The sequence below is a fragment of the Dermochelys coriacea genome, chromosome 23 (genome assembly GCF_009764565.3).
Source record: "Dermochelys coriacea isolate rDerCor1 chromosome 23, rDerCor1.pri.v4, whole genome shotgun sequence".
NCBI classification, from domain to species: domain Eukaryota; kingdom Metazoa; phylum Chordata; order Testudines; family Dermochelyidae; genus Dermochelys; species Dermochelys coriacea.
In genome coordinates this window covers 13898712-13923224 of record NC_050090.1, presented here as the reverse complement: position 1 = coordinate 13923224, position 24513 = coordinate 13898712, and the positions used below count along the sequence as shown (strand labels likewise).

The following is a 24513-nucleotide window of genomic DNA, read 5'->3' as shown; positions in this document are numbered from 1 at the left end:
CCCCGTGGTCTCCTGGATCCCAGCCCAGTGCGCCTTCCCAAGGCTGCAGGATACATTGAGTGTCACCTGTCCCCACTCCCCATAGAGACAAGGACAAGCTGTGAATTACGTGACACTTGATCAGGCTGACGGCCCCAGGATTTCCTGGGCGTTGCAGGGACCGCTGCTGATTTTGGCTCCAGTAGATTTAGCTGGCAGATTAGAGACAACGTGGGAGGGATTCAGGAAGAGATGGTTTCCAGGAAGAGATCTGGAGCCACCAGCCGAGTTCTTCATTTTGGGCTCGGTGGAGCTGGGCACTGGGATGTTGGTGGCAGTGTTGAGGGGCCCCTCCCTGTTCCTGTCATGGCATCTGCTCTCACCGTCCTCCTTCTTGGTGAGTATCGGAGATAGCCAGGGTGTGTGTCCATGGGGGGGATCTGAGACCAGGGCTTTGGAGGGCGGGATCTGAGACCAGGGCATATGCCCATGGGGTGGGGGTCTGAGACCAGGGCGTGAGCCCATGGGGGGCATCTGAGACCAGGGCGTGTCTCCATAGGGGCGGGGGAATCTGAGACCAGGGCACGTTCCCATGGTGGGGATCTGAGACCAGGGCATGTGTTCATGGGGGGTAGGATCTGAGACCAGGGGTATGTCCATATGGGGAAATGTGAGACCAGAGCATGTGCCCATTGCAGGGGGTGTCTGAGACCAGGGCGTGTCTCCATAGGGGCGGGGGAATCTGAGACCAGGGCACGTTCCCATGGTGGGGAGCTGAGACTAGGGTGTGTGTCCATGGGGGGGGGATCTGAGACCAGGATGTGTGCCCATGGGGGTGGGGGTAAATCTGAGAAAAGGGTGTGTGCCCATGGGGGTGGGGGTCTGAGACCAGGGCATGTTCCCATGAAGGGGGAGACCTGAGACCAGGGCATATGTCCATGGTGCGGGAGGGGGATCTGAGACCAGGGTGTAGGATCCATGTGCTCTGGGATCTGGTCCCTAATGACCTGTCTCCTCTCCAGGCTGCTGGCTGGCTGGGCAGATCGGGATATCGGGACGTGAGTATCTGTGGGGCTGGGGAAACTTTAGTGTTAAGTATGGGGTTGGGGAGGGGGTGGGGGAGGGATAAAGAGGATCTAAGCCCTGAAGCTACACCCCAAAACTCACTTCAACCTCTGGTTATTAACCCCATGGGGACTATCCCGAGTGCAGTCAGGGGTGACTCTGGATTGACCCCGGGGAGCTGAGATCAGAACCCAGCCCACAGGTTCCCTGTAGATGCAGTCAGGTGTCTGTTACCCCGGCGCTGTCCCTGGGGCTGGTGCGAAGGGCAGGTTACAGACACACGGGAGGGGTTTGTGTCTCTCCATCTCACTCCTCTTTGTGTGTGAACGCAGCATTCCTTTGGTCCAGCCCCTCCATCTCCGTCTGCCCCAGCGGGGTGATCGCCCCGGGGGCAGCCGTCACCATCCGCTGTCAGTGTTGGTGTTGGGGCAGGAGGTTATTTCTGGATAAAGATGGAATCGAAATCTGGGACCTATTTGCTGATGGGGACGAATTCACCATCCCCAGTGCCAGGTGGGAAGACGCAGGGGCCTACAGCTGCCGATCCCACGCCATATGGGAGCCGCCCAGCTGGTCATATGCCAGTGACATTGTGCGGATCATTGTTGCAGGTGAGGGGCCCGGCTCGGCAACCCTGCTCCCAGCCCCACACCCAGTCAGACCCTCGGTGAGTGTCCACCGTGATGGGACGTTCAGAGCCAGGCTTCGCCCTGAGCCCTGGGTCCAGCAGATGGGACACCTGGCTGGGGACCGAGAGACGCAGCAGCTACTGGTGGCTGCTGTGTACTCATCCTAGGGGAGATACTGGCTAGCTGGGCCCATGGGAGGGTTGGGGATGGGGAGGGGGGTCACTGGGGTTGAGGGCCCATTAAGTAGATAGATGGGTACAGAGGGGTGCTCTGGGTTTAGATCCTAGGGAAGTTTCGGGTGTAGCTCCCAGGAATCTCTGGGATCTTGGAGAGGTTCCTCTGGCTGGGTTTTCTCCCAGGGGCCCCGTCTCTGGGACCGTGCAGGGAGGACGGGGCTCAGTGACTGTGCCAGGGTCTGTCTCACGGCGTGTCTCCTTCTCACTGCAGAGACCTACTACCCCAAACCTGCCATCTCCCTGTGCCTCAGCGGGGGGGTCGCCCTGGGGGGAGCTGTGACCATCCAGTGTCGGGGTCAGCACCAGAATGTGAGGTTCCTTTTGTACAAAGTTGGAAACCTGAACACACTACAGCATGTGGAGCCGGCTGGGGACGTGGCTCAGTTTCCCATCCGCAACATGAGCCGGAGAGACGCAGGGACCTACAGCTGCCAGTATAGCACCAAATCAGACCCACCCATCTGGTCGGAGCCCAGTGACCCCGTGGAGCTGGTGGTAGCAGGTGAGGGGTCCGACTAGGTGTTCCCGCTCCCAGCCCCACACCCAGCCAGACCCTCAGGGAGTCTTGCCCTGTGAGATGCTCAGAACCTGTTTCTGCACTGGGCCCAGCAGAAGCCTGGCCAGGGAGTGGGAACAGAGTCACTGAGGGTTTCCCCAGCTGGGGGAGAGCAGCAGCCACTGGAGATTCGGGGCTGAGGGAGGGGGGATCCCTGCCCCCAGGGGGAGTTGCAGAGCAGGGAGCCTTTCTCAGGGGGATGCTCTCCAGGGCTGGTCCCGCTCTGGGGATGCACAGAGGAGTCAGGGCCCAGGGGATGTCCAGCCAGCACCATCCCCCGTACTGAATTCACTTCCCACCCACCTGGACAACTGTACACTCCTGGGGGAATTCTGTACCAAAAAATTAAAAATTCTGCACACACTATTTGAAAATCCAGCAAAATGCTGCATATTTTATTTGTCAGAATAACACAGTATAATCCTGCCAGTTTCAATTATTTTAGTCAGTTATTTCGAAATAGCTGTCAGCGAGTGTGTCTGTAAGAACACAGACCAAAAAAAAAAAAAGATTCTGGTAATTGTTTTTGACAAATAGTGTCCTCACTAGGCACATTAATACTGAACCTTGAGCTTTCATTTAAATCACACGACAGAAGCCGTGCAAAGGCCTGGGGAAGTCAGGGGTAATGGAGGAGCTGAGGGAGAGGGAAGGAGCCTGAGATGGAACCTGGAAGGGGTTGGGTGTGGGTGGGAGAAGGTTTGTTTTTTTGGGGGGATGGGGATTGTTACGGAGCTGGGAAGCCTGCCCCATGCAGACACTGGCTGGACTCAAGCCTCTCCCATTCAGTCAGGCACATCAGCCCCTGTCCCCATGTGCCCCTGCAGCCTCCTCCCCCATCCACAGACTCAATGCTGTCACCCCACTAGCTCCTGAGCCCCAGTCTGTGACCCCCCCCCAGCAGCTCTGGGTGTCCCACTCTGCCCTAACCTGGCTCTGTGGGCAGGTGCTGTGATGAACTTCTCCTCCTGGGGGGTTCTGCAGCCCTGGGCAGGCAGAGAATATTTTTCCCCACAGAAAATACATTCTGCCCCAGAAGTGCTGCAGTTCCGCCTCTTCCCACCAGGGGCCACTGTGGCGCCAGAACAGCGGGCTGTATTCAGGCTGCTGGCAGCTCTGCCGTCACAGCGGCCTCTGCTGGGCAAAGGCGGAACTGCAGCACGCCTGGGGCAGACTGTATTTTCTGCGGGGAAAAAACAAAATTACGCGGGGATGATTGAATTCTGCACGTCCTAGGGTTGCCAACCCGCCAGGATTGGCCTGGAGTTTCCAGTAATTAAAGATTAATCTTTAATTAAAGATTAAGACATGTGATGAAATCTCCGGGAACACATCCAACCAAAATTGGCAACCCTAGCATGTCCACAGATGCACAGAATTGCCCCAGGAGACCAGACTGTGGATGCAGTGAGGTGTCTGTTACCCCTGGCGCTGTCCATGGGGCTGGGTGCTAAGGACAGGTTATAGACACACAGGGAGGGGTTTGTGTCTCCCCATCCCACTCCTGTTTGTGTGTGAACGCAGAGCTCCCTGCTCCCAGACCCTCCATCTCTGTCAGCCCCAGCGGGGTGATTGCCCCGGGGGGAGCCGTCACCATCCACTGCCAATGTCGGAGTGAGGCCAGGAGGTTATTGCTGTATAAAGATGGAGTCCAAATCCGGGAGCTGGATGCTGCTGGGGATGGGGGTGAATTCACCATCCGCAGCACCAGGCGGGAAGACTCAGGGATCTACAGTTGCCGATCTCGCTCCAGATCAGGGCCGCCCAACTGCGGCACCTGGGAGACCCCCAGAGGGAGGCTGGGCTGGACCTGCCAGACAGGGGAGTTGGGGGCTCTGCTCCCGGAGCAGTGCCAGCTGCTGATCTCCCCGTCTAAGCCTCCGAGTGACTTTCCCCTTCCCCCCGCAGAAGCCTCCCCGGGGCACCTGGATTTCACCCACGCCAACATTGCCCGCCTGGTGCTGGGTGCCGTGGTCCTGCTCATCCTGGGGCTGATCCTGGCCGAGGCCTATCACAGCCGTCCGAGGGGGGCGCCCTAGGTGAGGTGACCCCCCACTTCTGTGCACCTTGCTCCCCCCAGGGGCTGGGCACAGGGTGACATGGGGCCCCTCTAACCTGCCATCTCTCTGTGCCCCCAGGAGCCCGCATCCGGCCGTGCAGAGAAGAGAATCTCCCTGGGGGACGAGTTGCTCCTCCTTGGGGGGCTGAGATGCCGGCACAAACCCCCTGCCCCCAAACACCCTGGCTCGAGAGTCCCCCCCAGACTGCTCCCCACCCGACTGTTGCCCCCCAGGATTGAACCCTGGACTTCTGACTCCGCGAGCACCAGCCCCTGCGGCACCAGCTAGAGGAGCCGTCCTAGCACTGGGCGCATCGGGCTCCCCACGGAGCAGCCCCTGGAGGGCGTCGGAGTCCCACTCGCTGGCCCTGCTGGGCCGGTCTCTGTCTGGGGCTGTCAGTGGAGAGGGGGGACGCTGGTGCTGGAATAATGGCACTTACTGCACCCAAGGTGTCTGTCCCCTTCCTCACTCTGCAGTGGGGTCCCCCAGCCCCTTTTCTCTCCCCCTTTCTCCCTAGACCTCCCCTGGCCTGAATTTCTATTGTACAAACCCCCAGAACTTCCCTCTCCCCTGCCCCCAAATCTCCCCACCCCAGAGGGGACTGTGATACCAGAGCCTCTCAATGTCCCCCCCGTGGTGAGTTCAGCCAACAAAGGCGAGTGAGAAGTTCAGGCAGCATCACGAAAACTTGGACAAATGAACGTTGGGGGGAAAGTTGGCGAGACACAAAGACGGGATTCATCCAACCCAAGCGGCCACCGGACAGACCCCACGGGCCGGGCTGGGGCCCGCCTGGGACACGGGAGAAATGGGGGAGCAGAAATCCATGACCCCAAACTGGGGTGTCAGAAACGAGTCCTCATTGGTGGATAAAATATTGCGGGGACGGACTGTGCCGCCCACCACCCTTTGGGGCCTTAAAGAAAGAGACTCGCTTCACCCTCCTGATGCCACCCCCGTCTCCTGGGCCCCCCAGGCCGTCCAGACCCTGCTCCTCGGAGACGTCCTGAGCACAGGGGCCAGAGAGAGAGACCCCGACACCATCGCCCCTCCCCCGGCTGAACCCCCAACCCGGGAGGAAACGGGGTCAGACTTTCACAGCAGCCGCGGGACGCCGGCTCCAGCCCAGCTCCGCCGGCTCCTCTGCCCCCCAGGACAGTCGCTAGCGTCTCCGGGGCCAGCGGGGAGATGCCTAAACCCGGGGGAATTTCTGGCTAGAGACTCGCTCCAGCAAATGGGGCCGGAGCCAGGGCTGGAACAAACCCCTCGTTTCACATGGCGCCTGCCACGGCTCCCTGGTTCCTGCTCTGCTGGGTCTGTCACAGCCGGTCTCAGGGGTCAGTGGGGGGTTTCTTGTGGGGCTGAGCAAGCTGCGGGCTCTGGACCCTGCCCCCGACCCGTGTTTAACCCTGTTCAGTGTAGGGCAGGAGCTGGGGCATGTTCACACCTTGGGCCCTTTATTGTGTCTCCATGAACACAACAGGGTGCACTGGGGGCCCCCGTTGCAGGCGTTTGGGGGGAGTCGGCTGAGGGGAGGTGGGAGTTTGAGGGAAGTAGGTTGGGGGTGTCGGGAGGGGGGTTAAGGGCAGAGGGGCCGGATGGGGGACAGGAGTTTGAGGGGAGACAGGCTCCTCCCAGAAGGTCAGAGCCGGGGGGGCAGGATTGTTGGGTGGTCAGAGGAGGGAGGGGGGAGCCAGCGCTCCCAACTGCCCCCTGGGCTGCCACTTCAACCCCAGCAGCCTCCCCTCTCAGTGGCCCCACCCCTCCCCTCATCTCCAGCCCCCTTAGCCCCAGGGTCCCCGATTTTCCTTTCTGTCTCCGAGTTCTCTGACTCCCCCCGCACATCCTCCCTGCCCCACAGTCCCTGCCCCAAAATGACTCCCCACTCCACATTTACCCCCCCCTTGCCCCTCTAGGCAGTTCAGAGGGGCAGGATTATTCCCCCTCCCCCAGGCCGAGGCATTGCCCATCTTAGCCAAGGGGCAGCATGGGCACTCTGCGAGCACTGCAGGGGGCAAGGGGGCGGCGTGATGAAGTGGGGGAGTTTCTTGTTTTTTCTTGTTTCCTATGGGGGATTTTCTTGGTTTTGCCAATGATTTGCACGCAGAGGGGGTGGGACTCAGTTTCCCTGGGTGTTACTGGTTTCACGAGGTGATGGGAGAGGGAGTTGGTTGGTACAGGGGACCGGCGAGGGAACTTGGGGACCCGGCCAATGGCCTGGAGATTGGAGACCCCAGCGACTGGTGACCTGGTGACCGGGAGGCCCAGCTCAGGAGTCACAGCCGGGTCCGGCCAGTGGGAGGACAAGGGCTGTGAAGAGAGGACCCCGGTGACCTGACCAGCCGGTTCCAGCCGGGGGGGCCAGAGGACAGAAGCGGGGAGAGGGGCCCCAGGTGACCCTGTTCACCTGGAGAGAAGACAATGGACAGAGGTGGGGCTTGGGGCCGGTGAGATCAGATGCCCGGCTGGGAAGCAGGGGGGCTCGGGGCTGGAGAGAGGGAGCAGCCAGAGCCCACCTGGATGCAGGGGAGACTGGGACGTGCTGTGCGGAGGGAGGCCAGGCCTGAGGGGTCTGAGAGTTTCCTGTGCTGGGTTCAGACGCTCAATAAACCCTCCTGTGTTACACTGGCTGAGAGTCGCTCTGGGCTAGAGATCGGGGGGGGGGGGCATCATTCCCTCTGGCAGTGGGGGCCCCGGGGGTCCAGAGCGAGGGGACTCCCTGCGGGGGCCCAGGGCAGAGACAGGCGTGCTAAGGCTCGGAGAGGTGCAGCTCCAGGAGGTGGAGGGGCCTAACCCCCGAGAGAGAGCGGGAGAAGGGCTGTCGCACTGAAAGGGGCACCTCCCCATGGACCACATGGGGCCAAGAGTGGGGACGACCGGGGGGTCTGTGACAGCCGGCCATGTTCACTGAGGGCAGCCGGGGGTCACTTTCCTTGGAGAGCAATGGGAGATGGCAGCCATGGCTAGTTTTGGGGCAGTGTCACGGAGTCCCCGGGGGATGCTCTGGATCTGCTCCCCAGGAAGCCAGGCAGGACTCTGGGGAGTCTCCTCTCGGTGAGCAGCCGGTCTGCAGGACACACAGCTCACCCGGCTTCCCCCTTCCTGGGTCTGACCTCGGAGCATCCAACATCCTCTCTGCCCCTCCGTGGGCGGCAGGTCCAGGGGGCAACAAACTCACCCCCCTGCAGCGCCAGCCCCAGATAACTCTGCTTCTAGGGAAGATTTAGGGGGCACGCTGTCCTCCTCCTGCTGCAGCCCCATCCCATCAAGCTGCTGTCCCCCTGCCCAACCCAGGCCTGTGGGGGGGGGGCTGGGAGGAGCTCAGCACCGGGAGGGGGAAGGGAGGCATCAAGGCAGCTTTTATGTTTTTTTGCATCCTGTTAACCTCCAGATTTATAATAAACACAGAACCACAAACCACCCCACCAGGCACCCTACAGCTCCCCTGGGGGAGATGGAATCACTCAGGGGAGGGGCAGAGGGTTTGCTCTAGCCACTAGACCCCACTCTCCTCCCAGAGCCAGATTATATGATCGAGTCACTGCTGGGCAATCAGGTTTACGCTGAGTTTCACTGGCAGAAGCAGAATCAGCAAGCGAGCGCCAGCTCTGGACACACTTCCCCGTTTCACGCGTGTTTCGGCTGCTGTTTTAGCAATTCAGGATCTAAATTTAACCCTCCCCTGTCTCATTATGGGGGATGGAAACCACAACCCCCCACCCCGCTGTCCCGTCTCTGTCTCACACCACTGCACTAAGAATAGCATCTGCAGCTACACGACCTGAGATGGAGGTTGACCAGGTCCCTCCACCCTCATGCTCCAGGGTGGACGCTGGGCCCAGCTGGGTCAGGAAGGAATATCTGCCCTGCTACATGGGAGAGAGTCGCTCCGTGGGGGGCACTGTGTGTGTGTGTGGGGGAGCCCTCCTCTGCTTTGAGCTGCAGCTCCAGGGAGGCTAGACGGGCCTGTTGGAAAAGCTCAGGGCAGCCTGGGCACCTCTTGACACCTCCTGAGATTCCCCTGTTCCCAGCTGGTCCCCGGACTGGGCAGCTCCCATGTGGGGCTGGGAGGTGATGGGGGGTGGGGTGGGATCAGGCAGCTGCAGGAGGGGATGTGGTTTGCTGGGTGTGCCAGGGAGCTGATTTAGCTCTGACTGCGGTAGATTTGGGCTGGAGGTTGCAGAGAAACCATCTGATGGGGAAGAAAGGGGCTGAGCGGATCACGGGCTTCCTGGGGCTGCAGCTCCAGGCGCAGTTCCTCATTCCACTCGCACTCGGGCCTCAGGCTCAGTGAAGCTCAGCACCAGGGGGACCATCATGGCGTCTGCTCTCACTGCCCTCCTCCTTGGTGAGTATTGTCTGCCCATAAGGGGGAATCTAAGACCAGGGCGTGTGCCCATGGCGGGGGGAGGATCTGAGCCCGGGCTGTAGGATCCAGCTGTTCTAGGATCTGGTCCCTAACGACTCATCTCCTTTCCAGGCTGCTGGCTGGCTGGGCGGAGCGGGGTGTCAGGAGGTGAGTATCTGTGGGGAATGGGGCAGCTGGTGGAATATCTGCATTAAGGACGAGGGACATGGGTGGGGGGTGAGGGGCACAGATCGCCCAAGGGATGATCCAGTCAGACCCATGCTCCCCTCCACACCCAGAGGTGGGGACTGAGACCTTGCCCCACTCATTACAGGGATGGGCACCACACAAGGAGAATTCGGCTGCACTCAAAGCTCTGCCCCCCAGGAAATACAGAGTGAAGGCACCAACCACCCCACAGTGCCCCCGAACTGTGCCCGGGGAGCTGGCAGTAGCCCCGGGGAACGGGTCAGTCAGAGCAGGGCTGTAAGAAGGGGACACACAGAGGGACTGGAGCAAGGCACCGTTGTGTCTCACCCTTGGCTTGCTGCACTCACTGCTTTGGAACGTCCCCTGAACGGCTTTGGAAATATCCCGTCCCCAAAGGGGTCCCCAGCACCGGGCAGAGCGGAGCTAAATCCCCAGCGGCTGAGAGAGGTTTGGGCCGGAGCAGAGCCGGAGTTTGGGCCCCGGGGGTGGGCAGGAAAACGTTAGAACAACCGGGGGATTTTGCAAACATGTTTTTTGGAGCCTTTGCTCAAAGGACTCAGATTTGTCCCAGGAACCCCACCCGGCGCTCCTGTATGTACCGCACATTGCCAGACAATTGGAGTAAACGTGGTTTTTAGAATATTCTAAAGAATAATCCATGTTCAGCCCAAACCCAGCAAAGCTGCCGCTGGCCTACAACGTTAGAAAAACAGGAGGGTGATTCTGATCTCAGCCCCTGGGGTCAATCCGGAGTCACTCCTGACCCGCAGAGGGGCAGGGCTGAATTCACCCTGCAAAACTAAAGGAATCTGAGATTGGAAATCTCTTTGCCCCCTGCTGTGTCTCACCCTGGGGAGCCAGGCCTGCATTCTGGGACGGGCGTGGGGGGGGTATAAAACACTGGAGCGACAGATGGGCAGAGAATTGCACCAGATGGACGCGGTTTGTGTCACCCCGACTTACTGCCAGTTTGTGAATCCAGAGGGGTCCACCCCCAAACCCTCCATCTCCATCAGCCCCGGTGGGGTGATCCCCATGGGGGGAAACGTCACCATCCGGTGTCGGCATCAGCACCTGGGCATGAGGATCCTCCTCTACAAGGATGGAGACAGGAACCATCTGACGTACACGGACCCTGCTGGCTCTGAGGCTGAATTTCCCGTCACCAGCGCCAGACGGGAACAGGGAGGCAGCTACACCTGTCGTTATAGCTACAGAACAGGACCAGCTGCCTACTCGGAGCCCAGCGACCCTGTGCAGATCATTGTAGCAGGTGAGGGGCCCAGCCCGGCACCTCGGCGCCCTGCCCCACACCCAGCTAGATACGCGGGGGGCTCGCACCGATGGATGCTCGGAGCCAGGCCCTGCTCTGAGCCCTGGGCCCAGCAGAGGCGATGCCTGGGCGGGGAGCGGGGACGGAGTCACTGGGGGGTTCCCAGCCAGGGGGGAGCAGCCTCCTACCCTGCACATGGTCTGACGCTGCCCTGGCCACCGTGGTGTCAGGGCACCTGCCAGTCAAGCGTTAAGCGACGGGGCCCCCGTTTGTCAGGGGCAGGTCATTCTCTCTCATCCTCTCCCCGGGGCAGGTCTGTGTCCATCGCGGAGGGTCTGCTCTGGGGCGGTTTGGGGGGTCAATGGCCACGCTGCCCTGGGTCGATAAGGGAGCAGGCTGGCCGGAGGGTGCCTGGCCTTGGAGCCGGAGGTGGGGAGGTGAGAGGGGCCCCTGGGTGCTGGGGGAGCTCGTTCTGCAGCTTGGGTCCAGCCCCGCAGGAAGTTCTGTCCCCTGCCCAGACAAGCGTGGCCCTGATTGTGGCCAGGCCAGAGACAGGGAGCCGTCACCCTGGGGTCACCCCAGAGCTGTGGGCTGTTGTCGGGGGTCTGCCTTGCAGCTGGGGGCTGGCAAGTGGCAGCCGGGCTGGGCCTGATGGAGCTGAAAATAGCAATGGAGCCGTGGCCGGGCAGGACTAGCCGCTCGCGTGTGCACCCGGCGCCCTGGGTGACTTGTCCTCGAGCGGCCAGCCCGGGCCCACGCACCCCCAGGGCAGGCCGGACGCAGGGAATGGGGCAGGGGCCACACACGGGCATATGAGGATCCCAAGAACTAGGACGCTGCGGCTCGGTGTCTGTGGGGCTGGGAGCCCAGCTCACAGGGCCAGGATTCTGGGTCAGGGGGACTCTTGGGATCTGGGAGAGAATCTCTGTCCAGGACCCCTGGATCTGCCCGTGGCTGGGGAGGCCGGGGCTGGGTGGGTGCCCGGGTCTGGCTCTCACAGCCTGTCTCCTGTGCGCAGATCCCAGCTTACCCAGACCCTCCATCTCCGTGAGCCTGGCTTCGGTCACCGCCTCAGGGGCGGACGTCACCATCCAGTGTCAGGGGCAGGGCCGGGACGTGAGGTTCTTCCTGCACAAGGCTGGAGACCTGAACCTGCCGCGACACATGGACCCTGCTGGGGACGGGGCCGAGTTCCACATCCCCACCGTGGGCCGGCAGCACGGAGGGAGCTACAGCTGCAGCTACCGGCCCCGATCCGAGCCCTTCGTCTCCTCGCAGCCCAGCGACCCCGTGCAGCTGGTAGTAGCAGGTGGGGGCCTGGCCCGGCGTCCCTGCTCCCAGCCTCACCCCCAGCTGGATCCTCGGGGGGACTCCGCGCTGATGGGATGCTCAGAGCCAGGCTCTGCCCTGGGCTTAGAGGCGGGTATATTCGGCTGGGAAGCAGCCACTGGAGATTCAGGGCTGAGGGAGGGGGGATCCCAGGGGGAGCTGCAGAGCAGGGGGGCTTTTGCCAGGGGATGCTCCCTTGGACCGCCCCTGCTCTGGGGACGCACAGAGGAATTGGGGCTCAGGGGCTGCCCAGCCGGCACTGGCCCCAGCCACAAACATCTCCCTCCCCGCACCCAGAATAACCCTGACGATCGATGCTGAGTTGCAGGGTGGGGGTGGGGCAACCACTGAGTCGCTGTTTCTTCCCCTCCCCCAGCCCTGATGGACGCTGGTTCTATTCCCGCAGGAAGAGACTTGGTGACTTGGCCCATCATCGCCGGGGCGAGCGCGGCAGCCGCTGTCCTTCTCCTCCTCCTCCTCATGGCCTTCGTCTGCTTCAGGAAAACCCAAGCCAGTAAGTGCCCCGCCCAGTGAGGGAAGGGTTAAACCTTTCCACTAAGCAGGGCAGGATGGGGTCACAGGTTGGATGGGGGACGGTGCCGGGAAAGCCCAGGAGCAGGGGGGTTCAGCAGAGGGCGTTGTTGAATGTGTAATCCCTGTACACACACGGCTGTCCCACCCCAGAGGTGGCCGCATCTCAGCGCCGGGCTTAGGGTCCCTGTATAACGAGCCGCCGGCACCGTGCCTCTGCGGTGCCTGGGGTGACAGAGGAGCCGACCGGCCTGGATCAGGTTCGTTATCACGAGTCCCTAACAAGGGAGGATGGGGGACAGGAAAAGCCCCCCTGAGTTAATCGGTCCCTCCCCCAGCTACAGTGTTGCGCTGCCCCCTGCTGGTCCGGCCCAGCCCAGCAGGGATCCAGGCTCAGCCCCAGCAGCAGAGGGGACCCCCCCCAGACCCCCTGCTGCCCTGTGCGGGGTGAGTGGCCGGGCGCTGGGACCGGGGGATACCGATCGGCTCATGGGATTTTCTTGTTTGTGTCCCTCGCCAGGAAAAGGAGCTGCACTGAGACCGAGCAGGTAGGAACCCTGGCCCCTCCCCCTCCCGATCGACCTGCTGGGGTCACAGGGCTCCTGGGTTCTCTCCTCGGTTCAGGGAGGGGAGAGGGGTCTAGTGGTTAGAGCAGAGAGGTGAATGTGTGTGTGTGTGGGGGGGGTGACCAGAAGTCCTGGGTTCTGTATCTGCCTCTGGGAGGGGAGTGAGGTCTAGTGGTTAGGGTGGGGTGGGGTGGGGTCTGGTGATTGGGGCAAGGATAGGGAACTGGGTTCAGTGTGAGGCAGGATGGGGGGCTCTCTGGGTGTGTTGAGGAATCTCCCCGCGGGTGGGGGGATATGACATTTACAAGGGAATTTTCTCTTTTAGCACCAGCCCTATGGTGGCATTAAAGGCATCGGCTCAGCAAGACCCCATCTGTGAGTAACACACCCAAGGGGGTACCAGGGTGGGGCAGGACCCCGGGGAGGGGAGGGTTTTGTGTGGGTTCCACCCATATGGGGCAGGGTCTGATTTAGAGCTGCTGCTGGGTGGGACTCAGGAGGGGGTCCCAGAGGTAGCCAGTGTCAGCTGAGAGTGTTGGACTCCCAGGAGCTCCCTGGGGCCACCCTCCCTTCCCGCTCTAGTTCCCCATCCACTCCTGGCTCCCAGCCCCCTGCTCTAACCACTAGCTAGACCTCACTCTCCTCCTGAGCCGGGGCGAGAACTCAGGCGTTCTGACTCCCAGCCCCCAGCCCCCGCTGTAATCCCCTCGACATCTTTGTGACTCACTTTAACACTGGGGCTAATGACCTCGGCTCATGCTGTGGGTTGGGGGGAGGGGGTGGCTATGCCGGTCTCTGGACCCCTGGCTGGGTGTGGGGGTCCGAGCTGGGTGTGGGGTTCTGCTCTGGGCTGTCCGGGGGTGCAGCTCAGCGGGTGTCTCTGTTCTGTAGACACCTCCATCCAAGAAGGGAAACAACCGCAGACCCTGGTAAGTGTCCCCTGTTCCCCCATGGGGCCTGACCCCAACCTTGCCCCACATGGGCCCCTCACAGCCCTCCCCCCACACACACTGCTGGGAGGGGGGTGGGTTTACGGGATCGCCAGGTGTGTGTGTGTGTGTGTGTTGGGATATTGCTGGATTCACACAGACACACACACAGACACACACACACTCAGTGACTCTCTCCTCTGCCAGCCCCAGGAGCCCGACCCCGGCACTGACGGACTCACCTATGCCGAGCTGGACCTGCTGCAGGCCAAGCGGGGGGCTCTGACCACAGCCCCCGAGCCCGCCCAGCCCAGAGTGTATGCCACGATCAACATGAGCCAGGGGGCCCTGCAGTGAGAGCCCCCCCGCACCCATGGGGCACTGGCCCCCAGGGGACAACAGACTCACCCCCTGCAGCGCCAGCCCCAGAGAACTCTGCTTCTAGGGAAGATTTAGGGGGGACCCTGCCCTCCCCCTGCTGCAGCCCCTTCCCATTGAGCTGCTGTCCCCCTGCCCCACCCAGACCCATGTGTGGGGGGCTCAGCACCGGGAGGGGGAGGGGACGCATTGAGACAGATTTTATGCTATTTTGCATCCTGTTAATCTCCAGATTTGTAATAAACACAGAATCACAAACCAGCCTAACCTGGGCACCCCACAGCCCCCCTGTGCCGGGAATGTGTGTAACACCTGGAAGAGATGGAGGGGGCGGGGGGGGCGGGTTATACAGGGATCCCTCGCCCAGCGCTGGGTTGCAGACCCTCTGAGAAAGGGCATCAGTTGGTCAGGACGCCGGGGTTCACGGCCTGACTCTGGACAAAGCTGCAGAGGGATCTGATGCCTGTGACCAATTGGCGCCGGCTGTTTACATCCCCTCCATGGGGTCGTCCCTTCCCCACTGTGCTGGGGGATCCATCACCGTGAGCCGGGGTGGGGATAAAGGGGAAGTGATTCCTGGGGGGGGTGCCTGTACAAGAGATTGGGGGGCATCACCCTGTGACCCCGATGTTCCCCTCCTCGGGACCCTGGGCCGGATAACCTGGACACATGGAGAGCCCCACAGCTAATCCCCCCGCTTGGGACTTCCCCGCAAGGGCCCCTGGGGTGACGTGGGAATCACCACTTGCAGGGAGCAGTGTGGGGGCAAGGACACAGAGCAGGGCAGTTCTGCGTCCCCCTGCAGGGGGTCGGGGTAGGGGATGTTTTCCACTGAATGAGGCTTTGCTGCCATTCAGCCATGTGTGGAGGAGGAGTCCCCTCAGCTCTCCCATACTGGTCCCTGCATGAGATGCCCCCCACTCCTGAGATCCTGGCCTCTTCAGCCTCTGGACCCACAGATCGGCCTGGAGCAACACGACTGACCCATGACCGCCTGCCCCTGGGCGCTCAGACATTGTCTGTCTCCCTGTTGCCACAGTTTCCCTTAACTCCTGCTTAAAGAACCCCCCTGATCCTGCTAGTCCCTGCCCTGGGGCCAGATCGGAGCTGACACCCCCGAGAGGGGAAAGGCCCCGTGCTCCCTTCCCCCACCCCCTTGAGCCGGCCAGTCCCTGCCATGCGGTCTTCGCCCGGAGGCTGTTGTGAAACCCAGACTGTGGGTGGTGGGAGGCCCCAGGAAAAAAATTTTCTGGTTGAGACACCGAGCCGGGCACTTCCTCCCCAGAGCCAGTCGCACCGTGCGTCGCTCCCCAGGTGCCGCTTGCTCCTCTGGGTCCCCAGCGCCATGGGCCCCTCTCCTGCCCTGCTCCTCGCTCTGGGTGAGTGGGTCCCTGTGCCCCCCTCGGGGCTCTTCTCCCCTCCCCAAGGGGGTGGGATGGGGCAGGATCAGCCTCCCTGAGTCCTTGATGGGTCCCCATTGCGAGCGGAGAGTCAAGGAGAGTCCCCTAACCCACACACAGCCTGCCCCCCCACAACCAGCCCTGGTCCCCCCCCACAGCCTCCCAACACACACCTTGCCCCCACAACCAGCTCCTGTCCTTCCCCCACAACCCCTCAACACACGCCCTGCCCCCACAACCAGCCCCTGTCCTTCCCCCACAACCCACCAACACACACCCTGCCCCCCACAACCAGCCCCTGTCCTTCCCCCACAACCCCTCAACACACGCCCTGCCCCCCACAACCAGCCCTGGTCCTCCCCCCCACAGCCTCCCAACACACACCTTGCCCCCACAACCAGCCCCTGTCCCCCCTCCACAGCCTCCCAACACACACCTTGCCCCCCACAACCAGCCCCGGTCCTTCCCCAACAGCTCCCAACACATACCCTGCCCCCTACAACCAGTCCCGATCCTCCCCCCACAGCCCACAACACACACCCTGCCCCCCACAACCAGACCTGTTCTCCTTCATACCCTGCCCCCACCACCAGCCCCTGTCCTCCTCACACAGCCCCTTGCTTATCCACCCCACAGCTCCCCCCACACCCACAATCTCCCCCCTCATTCCCACACACAGCCCCCTGCCGAGCCCCCCTACTACCCCCCAACCTGCGCCTGGGAATTCTTCCTAAGCAGGTTAGGCCAGGACTGGGCTGGGGGGTGGGCGTGTGGTGGGGCTGGGTTTGGCCTGGACCCCAAAATCGAGGTCCTTGGAAGAAGCTGGTATTAGCTGCCCCCATGGGACAGTGCCTGGGTAGGGCAGACATGGGGGGGCCTGCTGGATTGTCCCTTCCCCCAGCACTTGGGGAAGTTGGCAGCATGAGACCGGCGGTGGCTCCCCATTGCACAAGCAGTGTCCTGCCCTCCCCCCCCAACAGCCTAGTCTATGCCCCCAGGTTGGAATCTGCCTCCCAGTGCCGCCTCCCCCCCCGCAAGCTGGGCAACTCTTCCCACGGTGGCCCCCGTCCCCTCTCCGGCCCACACCAAAAGCCCTGTGGATTCTGGGCTAGGCATATCAACCCTCAGTCAACAGCCGGACCCCTGATTCCTCAGCTAGTGGGGTGCAAATTCCCCAGCGAGGGCCCTAGCTCGTGCATGGACCCCGGCATCCGTGGCCAGATTCCCAGATTCTGCATCCCCCTCAGGCTGCAGGTGCACAGTGGAGCAAGGGTTAAAACTCTTGCTTTCCCCAGGGAAAATAGCTGCCAGCCGCAGCTGTTGGTGCATCATCATTAGGGTTCAGGGTTAACACACATCGTAGCAACCCACATCTGATGCAGGCTGGCTGCAAACTCTGGCCAGCAATGGCTGCGAACTCCCACGGGCTGGCACATGACTCTGGCCCTGATGTTGTAGCACGGGGGTGGGTGATGTGATCTCACAGTCGTCCCCCCCCGCATCAAACACCCACTTCTCATTACAGGCGTCATCTGGATCCGCCTCCCATTGGCTGCTGCTCGTGAGTCGCCTGCAGAAACCAGCTTTGTCTAAGGCGGGGTCTGGGAGATATGATGAGGGGTGGGACACGCAGTCTCAGAAGAAAGGGGCAACAGGATGGAGGGGTAGATTCGAGGTTAGGGGATGATGGACGGGCAGTGGATCCCAGGGCAGGGACTGGCTGGCTCCGGGGGGGGCGGGAATTGGGACCTTTCCCCCCCGGGGGCGCAGTGCCTCACAGCCTGTGTCCATCCCTCTACAGGATCCTCCTACTCCAAGCCCTCCATCTCCCTCAGCCCCAGCGGGGAGATCGCGCCGGGGACGGACGTCTCCATCTCCTGCCACGGGCCGCGGCAGGGTGTGCGGTTCAAGATGTACCGGTCGGGGGTCGCGCGGTGGCACATGGAGCCGGCCGGCTCGACGGCCGAATTCGCCATCCCCAACATCCGGCGGGAGGATGGAGGCACCTACACCTGCAGCTACGAGAGCCTGACGGAGCCACCTGTCAGCTCCCCCCACAGCGACCCCGTGCAGCTGGTGGTAGCAGGTGAGGGGGTGTCTGCTATAGCCTAGTACCAGAACGCAGGAGTCCTGGGTCCGTGACCCCACCTTGCTCTAACCACTAGACCCCACTCCTTTTCCAGAGCTGGGGAAAGAGCCCAGGAATCCTGGCGCTGAGCCCCCTGCTTTAACCACTGAACTCCGATCCCCTTCCAGAGGTGGGTATAGAACCAGGAACCCTGGCTCCCAGCCCCCTCTGCTCTAACCCATTTGACCCCACTTCCCATATTACACTTGTGGCGTGATATTTTCAAATACAATGTGCGCTTGTTTGTAACAAGAAGGTTTTATCGCTGCTTTTGGTCGAATTATTTATTCTATTTCAGAGTTTTAGGACAGCCTTGCGAAAATTGTATTTCAAAACCATTCATTTCATTTCCGAACGTTGTCAAACTGATTTTAATTAAGGAGACACATATTGGATTTCAAAAACGTATGAAACCTTTAATTTCTTTCTTTCATTGCAAAATATATCGCATGCTAATATACATTTTTAAAATTATTTTATTTCCCTATTTTATTCCAAATTAATGGACACGGGTGTTAGGATATAGATATTCAGGCCGATACTTTAAGAACTTAGATGTATTTTTATCACTTAGCTAGTTATAGATATAAAACAAAGAATCAAAATCTCGGTCTGCCTGTGTATGGACCTTCTCTCACTAGGACAGTCTGAGGCCTGGATCTTGGGCTAAGACCTCTGGCTAGGCAGCAGGGGCAACCATAAGCTGGGAAGCGAGCAGTCACATCCTCACATCCCAAACCCGTCACACTGAAATAAGGAGCCACTGGGCTGTTAGGAAGACGAGCCTGTCCTGATAGTGCCCGTCACCACCAGATAAAGATGGTTAAAGAAAACTTAAAAAGAACAGGAGGACTTGTGGCACCTTAGAGACTAACAAATTTATTAGAGCATAAGCTTTCGTGAGCTACAGCTCACTTCATCGGATGCATTCAGTCTCCCCACTGTATTTTCCACTAAATGCATCCGATGAAGTGAGCTGTAGCTCGCGAAAGCTTATGCTTTAATAAATTTGTTAGTCTCTAAGGTGCCAGAAGCCCTCCTGTTCTTTTTACGGATACAGACTAACATGGCTGCTACTTTGAAAGAAAACTTAGTGTGATAGAAAGAACAGGAATCCGTGTGGCACCTTAGAGGCTAAGAAATTTATTTGAGCATAAGCTTTCGTGAGCTACAGCTCACTTCATCGGATGCAACTGTAGCCCACGAAAGCTGATGCTCCGATAAATGTGTTCGTCTCGAAGGTGCCACAAGTCCTCCGGTTCTTTGTGCGGATACAGACTAACAGGGCTGCCGCTCTGAAACCTGTTAGTTTGACAGCATCTTGTCTGGCCAGAAATCACTTCTCAACGGCTGCGGTTGTGAAATCCTCTTTCCTGTATTGGTTTATCTTCATGGCCCCCACTTTCGTATTGTTCATCTCTCTGGTTCTCTAATGGTTTCTGTCTGCTAGGTAATTAATTTTGCTAGGTGTAAGTTAATTAGGGCCGTGGGATCTAATTGGTTAGAGAACTATGTTACAATGTTAGGATTGGTTAGTTACATTTCAGGACAAGGTTGGTTAAGGTGCAGCTGCGAATATCACAATATAAACTGGGGTCAAACAGGAAGGGGAAGGAAAATTGGAATCGTGTTTGCTGGGGGTGGGGGATGAGAACAGGAAACGGGGAACAGGGAGACAAGGCTCTGAGCTGGGCAGGGGGGTGCGGGGTAAAGGCTCTGCGGCATGGGAGCCGGGAAGGGGGTGCAGGGTAAAGGCTCTGCAGCGTCGGCGCCAGGGAGGGGGCGCAGGGTAAAGGATCTGTGACGTCTGAGCCGGGAAGGGGGGCACGGGGTAAAGGCTCTGCAGTGTGGGAGCTGGGAAGGGGGGCACGGGGTGAATGCTCTGCGGTGTCGGAGCCGGGGAAGGGGGCACGGGGTGAAGGCTCTGCGGCGTGGGAGCCGGGGAGGGGGGCGCAGGGTAAACACTCTGTGGCGTGGGAGCCGGGGAGGGGGACACGGGGTAAAGGCTCTGCAGCGTGGGAGCCAGGGAGGGGGCACAGGGTAAACGCTTTGCGGCATGGGAGCCAGGAAGAGGGGTGCAGGGTAAACGCTCTGCGGCGTCGGAACCGGGGAGGGGGGCACGGGGTAAATGCTCTGCGGCGTGGGAGCCAGGAAAGGGGGTGCAGGGTAAATGCTCTGCGGCTTTGGAGCCAGGAAGGGGGCACAGGGTAAAGGCTCTGCGGCATGGGAGCCGGGGAAGGGGACGTGGGGTAAAGGCTCTGTGGTGTGGGAGCTGGGAAGGGGGGCACGGGGTGAAGGCTCTGCGGCGTGGGAGCTGGGCAGGGGGTTGCGGGGTGAAGACTCTGCGGCGTGGGAGCTGGGCAGGGGGGTGCGGGGTAAGGCTCTGTGGCGTCAGAGCCAGGGAGGGGGGCATGGGGTAAATGCTCTGTGGCGTCGGAGCTGGGAAAAAGGCGCGGGGTAAAGGCCCCGTGCCCACTCCCCTCTTCCCCACCCCTACCTCTTCCTGCCCCCGCCCCGCCCCCACTCCACCCCTTCCCCAAAACCCGGCCTGCTCCGCCCACTCCCACCTCTTCCTGCCCCCGCCCCAGCCCCGTCCCCACTCCATCCCTTCCCCAAAGTCCTGCCCCTTCCCCGCCCCTGCTCTGCCCCTGCCCCGCGCCCACTCCCCTCTTCCCCAAAGCCCCAGCCTGCTCTGCCCGCCCCCGCCGCTTCCTGCCCCAGCCTCACCCCACTCCACCCCTTCCCCAAAGCTCCACTCCTGCCCCTTCCCAGCCCCTGCTCCGCGCCAGCCCTGCCCCCACTCCCCCCTTCCCCAAAGCCCCAGCCTGCTCCACCCACCGTGCCTCTTCCTGCCCCCGCCCCTTCCCCACCCCAGCCCTTCCCCAAAGCCCCGCCCCTGCCCCTTCCCCGCCCCTGCTCCGCCCCAGCCCTGCCCCCACTCCCCCCTTTCCCAAAGCCCCGTCCTGCTCCACCTGCCCCTGCCCCTTCCCCGCCCCTGCTCCACCCCCACTCCCCTGAGCTCTGCAGCAGGTCCAGGCCTGCACTCACCAGCAGTTGGAAGTGCAGCCCCCCCGGTCCCCCCCGCAGAGGCCCGCCCGCCCCCCCAGAATAGGCTGCATAGGGCCCCAGAATAGTTAGGGACAGCTCCGCCTCTAACAATGAGATTTCGAAACGGCATTCATTTCTCTTCATTTCAACGTTTCATTAAAATGCGATTTCAATTTGGGAACAAAATATTCTATTTCAAAAATATTTGAAAACGGTAACGTAAATCTTACCGCTTTCATTTCAAACTGCCCCTTTTGTTTGAGTATACACTTTCTTGCCGCATTTCATTGCTTTATTATTCTACGGATTTTCATCGTTTATCACAATATACATTTAACTGAATGGACATTGTGTTTTGAAATTGCACTGATTTCATTTCAGAAATTAATGAAATTTTCCTTTTACTGGAGGGAAAAGTTTAGTTTTCAAAAAATATGAAAACGTGAAGGCACCTTTTATTTATTTTATTGTTACATTTTTAAATGCAAGTATTAGACTTTATTTTAAGGGGCATTGTACTTCAACCTTTGTACACGTGTTCCCATATTTTATTACAATGGTAATCGAACTTCACGTACATGGCATATTGAATTTGTCTTTATTTCATTATTATTCAGTTACATTTCGGAATAATATTCCAGTGGTAACGTTAACGTACCCGTCGTTAAGTTGTGGAGCGGGTCTCAGCGGGAGTCTTGCGCCCAGTTCTGGGCCCTGCACTTTAAGAAAGACGTGAGCCAAGCCAGGGGAGAGCAACGAAGACAAGAGGGTTAGATGACCTGCGAGGAAAGATTGAAAAAAATTGACCATGTTTAGTCTAGAGACAAGAAGGCCAAGAGGGGAGCTGATAAGTCTTCCGATCTGGTACAGAGGATGGTGATTATTCTTCTCCCTGTCCACCGAGGGCCAGAGAAGACTAAATTAGCGTAGTTTACGGCTAGAGATATATTAGGGAAAACTTTCTAACTCCGGGGGAAGTTCAGCTCTGGAATGGCTCCCGAGGGAGGTGGTGGAGCCCCCGTCTGTGGGGATTTTTAAGGCCAGGTTGGACCGGCGCCTGTCAGCTGGTCCTGGCTCAGCGCAGGGGGCTGGACGAGATGACCGCTTCCCGCCCTCCATTTCGCTCCGACGACTGCGAGGCCACAGGGTCCCCGCAAATGTGGGGTCTGATGCCGATCCTCTCTCCTTCCCTGAACCCAGCGCACTTCTCCAAGCCCTCCATCTCCCTCAGCCCCAGCGGGGAGATCGCGCCGGGGACGGACGTCTCCATCTCCTGCCACGGGCCGCGGCAGGGCGTGCGGTTCAAGCTGTACCGGGCGGGGGTCGCGCGGTGGCACACGGAGCCGGCCGGCTCGACGGCCGAGTTCCGCATCCCCAACGTCCGGCGGGAGGATGGGGGCAGCTACACCTGCAGCTACGAGAGCCTGAGGGAGCCGCCCATCAGCTCCCCCCACAGCGACCCCATGCAGCTGGTGGTAGCAGGTGAGGGGCCCGGCTCGGCGTCCCCGTTCCCAGCCCCACCCCCAGCCCGACCCTCGGGGTGGGGGGGCTCTGCACCGAGGGGACGCTCAGAACCAGGCCCTGCCCTGAGCCCGGGGTCCCAGCAGCGTCACTGGGGGGTTTCCAGCTGCTGGAGATTCGGGGCGGAGGGTGGGGGGATCCCTGCCCCCGGGAGAGCTGCAGGGCAGTAGGGGGACGCCCCAGCTCTGGGGATGCACAAGGCAGTCGGGTTCCAGGGGTGCCCAGCCGGCACCGTCGCCAGACACTAAAATCCCTCCCCCGGACTCCCCCGCACTGAGAATGACAGAGACGGGCGTGGGGCTGAGTCGCTGTTTCTCCCCCTAACCTGCTTCACCCCTGACAGGTGCTGGTTCTGGTCCCACAAGGGGATCTGACCCAACTCATCCTGGAGCGGTGCTGGCTCCCACCCTCCCGGGCAGCACGCAGCCAGGTACGGGGGACTCTGGGCTGGCAGATCAAACTGGCTCTTTATAGATTTGAGTGGGGGGAGAGACGTTATTTGGGGGGGACGGCCCATCTCTCCCATTGGGAGTTGGGGGGACACAGCCCCCCCCAGCATGGTGCATTCACCTCTTGCCCCTGACCTCCCTCTAGGGGCTCCCCCAAGGCAGGATTATACCCCGTTTGCCATCGTCCGTCTGTCCCTGGCCGTTGGGGTCCTGCTGGTCCTGGTGCTGGTTCTGGCCGAAGCCGCGTACAGCTGGAAGAGGTGAGGACGCGAGACGAGGTGACCTTGCATATGGGGGGCTCCCCTCACCCTACTGCTGTGTCCCTGGGGGGGGCGGGCAACCCCACTGATCCCCCAGATGGCACCTTGAAGACCTTTGACCAGAGGGGGTCGCCCTTGAGCCTTGGAAAGGTCCATCTCCCTGGGGGAGGCTGGTATCGGGGGTCAAACCAGGATCGGGCCCAGCCGGCAAGAGACCGGGATTGAACCCAGGTGTCCTGCGGGGCACCTCAGGCCATGGGGCCAGGCCTCCCCCACACCCCCAGTCAGAGGGGAGGGGCTGGAATGGGGGGGTCTGGTGGGCGACCTGGGGGAGTCGACGGAGGGGGTTGGGGGCAGACAGGGCCCTGGGGGGTTGGGGTGTTGGGGACTAAAGACCCCTGATGCTGAGGAGACTTCTGGACTTCGTCCCCAGGACCCCCCACCCGCTGATCCCCCCACGGCCCAGCGGGGAGCAGAGCCAGCAGCCCGAGGGACAGATGGAGACGCCGGTGTTGGACCTGCAGCCCCCCCAAATTCCTGCCCGGTCACTGGGGACAGGGACAGCAGGACACGCACACCAGGGTGGATGGGTGGGAGCTATCGGACCCACAGGCCCATCCAGCCTGGTATCCCCACCCCACTCCCCAGCCCCACCCTCGCCCCCTCAGATCAGATTCATGGGCCCATCCACACCAGTATCCCTGCCCCATTCCCCACCCCCACCCCCGCCCCCCCAGATCAGATCCATGGGCCCATCCACACTGGTATCCCCGCCCCACTCCCCACCCCCGTCCCCGCCCCTCCACATCAGATCCATGGGCCCATCTACACCGGTATTCCTGCCCCACTCCCCACCCCTCCAGATCAGATCCATGGGCCCATCGACACCGGTATCCCCGCCCCACTCCCCACCCCCATCCCCACCCCTCTAGATCAGATCCATTGTCCCATCCACACCGGTATCCCCACCCCACTCCCTACCCCCGTCCCCGCCCCTCTAGATCAGATCCATTGTCCCATCCACAACGGTATCCCCGCCCCACTCCCTACCCCCATCCCCGCCCCCCAGATCAGATCCATGGGCCCATCCAGCCTGGTATCCCTGCCCCACTCCCCACCCCCGCCCCTGCCCCACAGGTCAGACCCATGGGCCAACCTAGCTCCAGTACTAGCCTCCAGCCCAGAGCGGCTGCCCCTGGGGTCTCTCAACAGGAGGGGACATTAATACCAAGCAGCCTCCATTAAACCCCCTGCTTGGCCGGACAGCAATGACCCCACGCCGTCCCTGGACTCTGTCTCTCACCTCTTCAGCCTCACCAATAAACAGAACTGACGGACGAGGGAGCACTTCTGCCGGACTCCTGGGTTCTCTCCCCAGCTCTGGAAGAGGAGTGGGGGCTAGTGGTTGGGTGAGGGGCGAGTCAGGACTCCTGGGTTCTCTCCCCAGCTCTGGAAGAGGAGTGGGGGCTAGTGGTTGGGTGAGGGGCGAGTCAGGACTCCTGGGTTCTCTCCCCAGCTCTGGAAGAGGAGTGGGGGCTAGTGGTTGGGTGAGGGGCGAGTCAGGACTCCTGGGTTCTATTCCCAGCTCTGGGAGTGGATAAATAGCTTGCCCCTGTGC

At 60.9% G+C, this 24513-nt stretch overlaps 3 protein-coding genes across 4 annotated transcripts in view; all 3 read left to right on the top strand.

The window, feature by feature from the left end:
- Positions 1–216: 216 nt before the first annotated feature.
- The window catches only part of LOC119847133 (immunoglobulin superfamily member 1-like), a 660993-nt gene continuing 636696 nt past the window's right edge, over positions 217–24513 (top strand). Inside the window, 4 exon segments of the mRNA XM_043501169.1 lie at positions 217–376; positions 1002–1037; positions 1377–1655; positions 2121–2411. Coding sequence (XP_043357104.1) covers positions 232–376; positions 1002–1037; positions 1377–1655; positions 2121–2411 — 751 coding nt within the window. The 5' untranslated portion in view covers positions 217–231.
- Positions 8773–24513, top strand: part of LOC119847459 (leukocyte immunoglobulin-like receptor subfamily A member 6) — a 652437-nt gene continuing 636696 nt past the window's right edge. The window contains exons 1-9 of one of the 2 annotated variants that reach the window (XM_043501222.1): positions 8773–8873; positions 9006–9041; positions 10066–10356; positions 11375–11665; positions 12062–12199; positions 12737–12764; positions 13108–13157; positions 13674–13711; positions 13919–14353. In XM_043501222.1, the coding sequence (XP_043357157.1) occupies positions 8843–8873; positions 9006–9041; positions 10066–10356; positions 11375–11665; positions 12062–12199; positions 12737–12764; positions 13108–13157; positions 13674–13711; positions 13919–14068 (1053 nt within the window). In that variant the 5' untranslated portion in view covers positions 8773–8842 and the 3' untranslated portion in view covers positions 14069–14353. Of the gene's footprint in view, positions 8874–9005; positions 9042–10065; positions 10357–11374; positions 11666–12061; positions 12200–12736; positions 12765–13107; positions 13158–13673; positions 13712–13918; positions 14354–24513 lie in introns of those variants that run through there. The other variant, XM_043501221.1, reaches the window with a different exon arrangement.
- The window catches only part of LOC119846912 (immunoglobulin superfamily member 1-like), a 615137-nt gene continuing 607759 nt past the window's right edge, over positions 17136–24513 (top strand). The window contains exon 1 of the mRNA XM_043501223.1: positions 17136–17575. Within this exon, the coding sequence (XP_043357158.1) occupies positions 17173–17575 (403 nt within the window). The 5' untranslated portion in view covers positions 17136–17172. The remainder of the gene's footprint in view (positions 17576–24513) is intronic.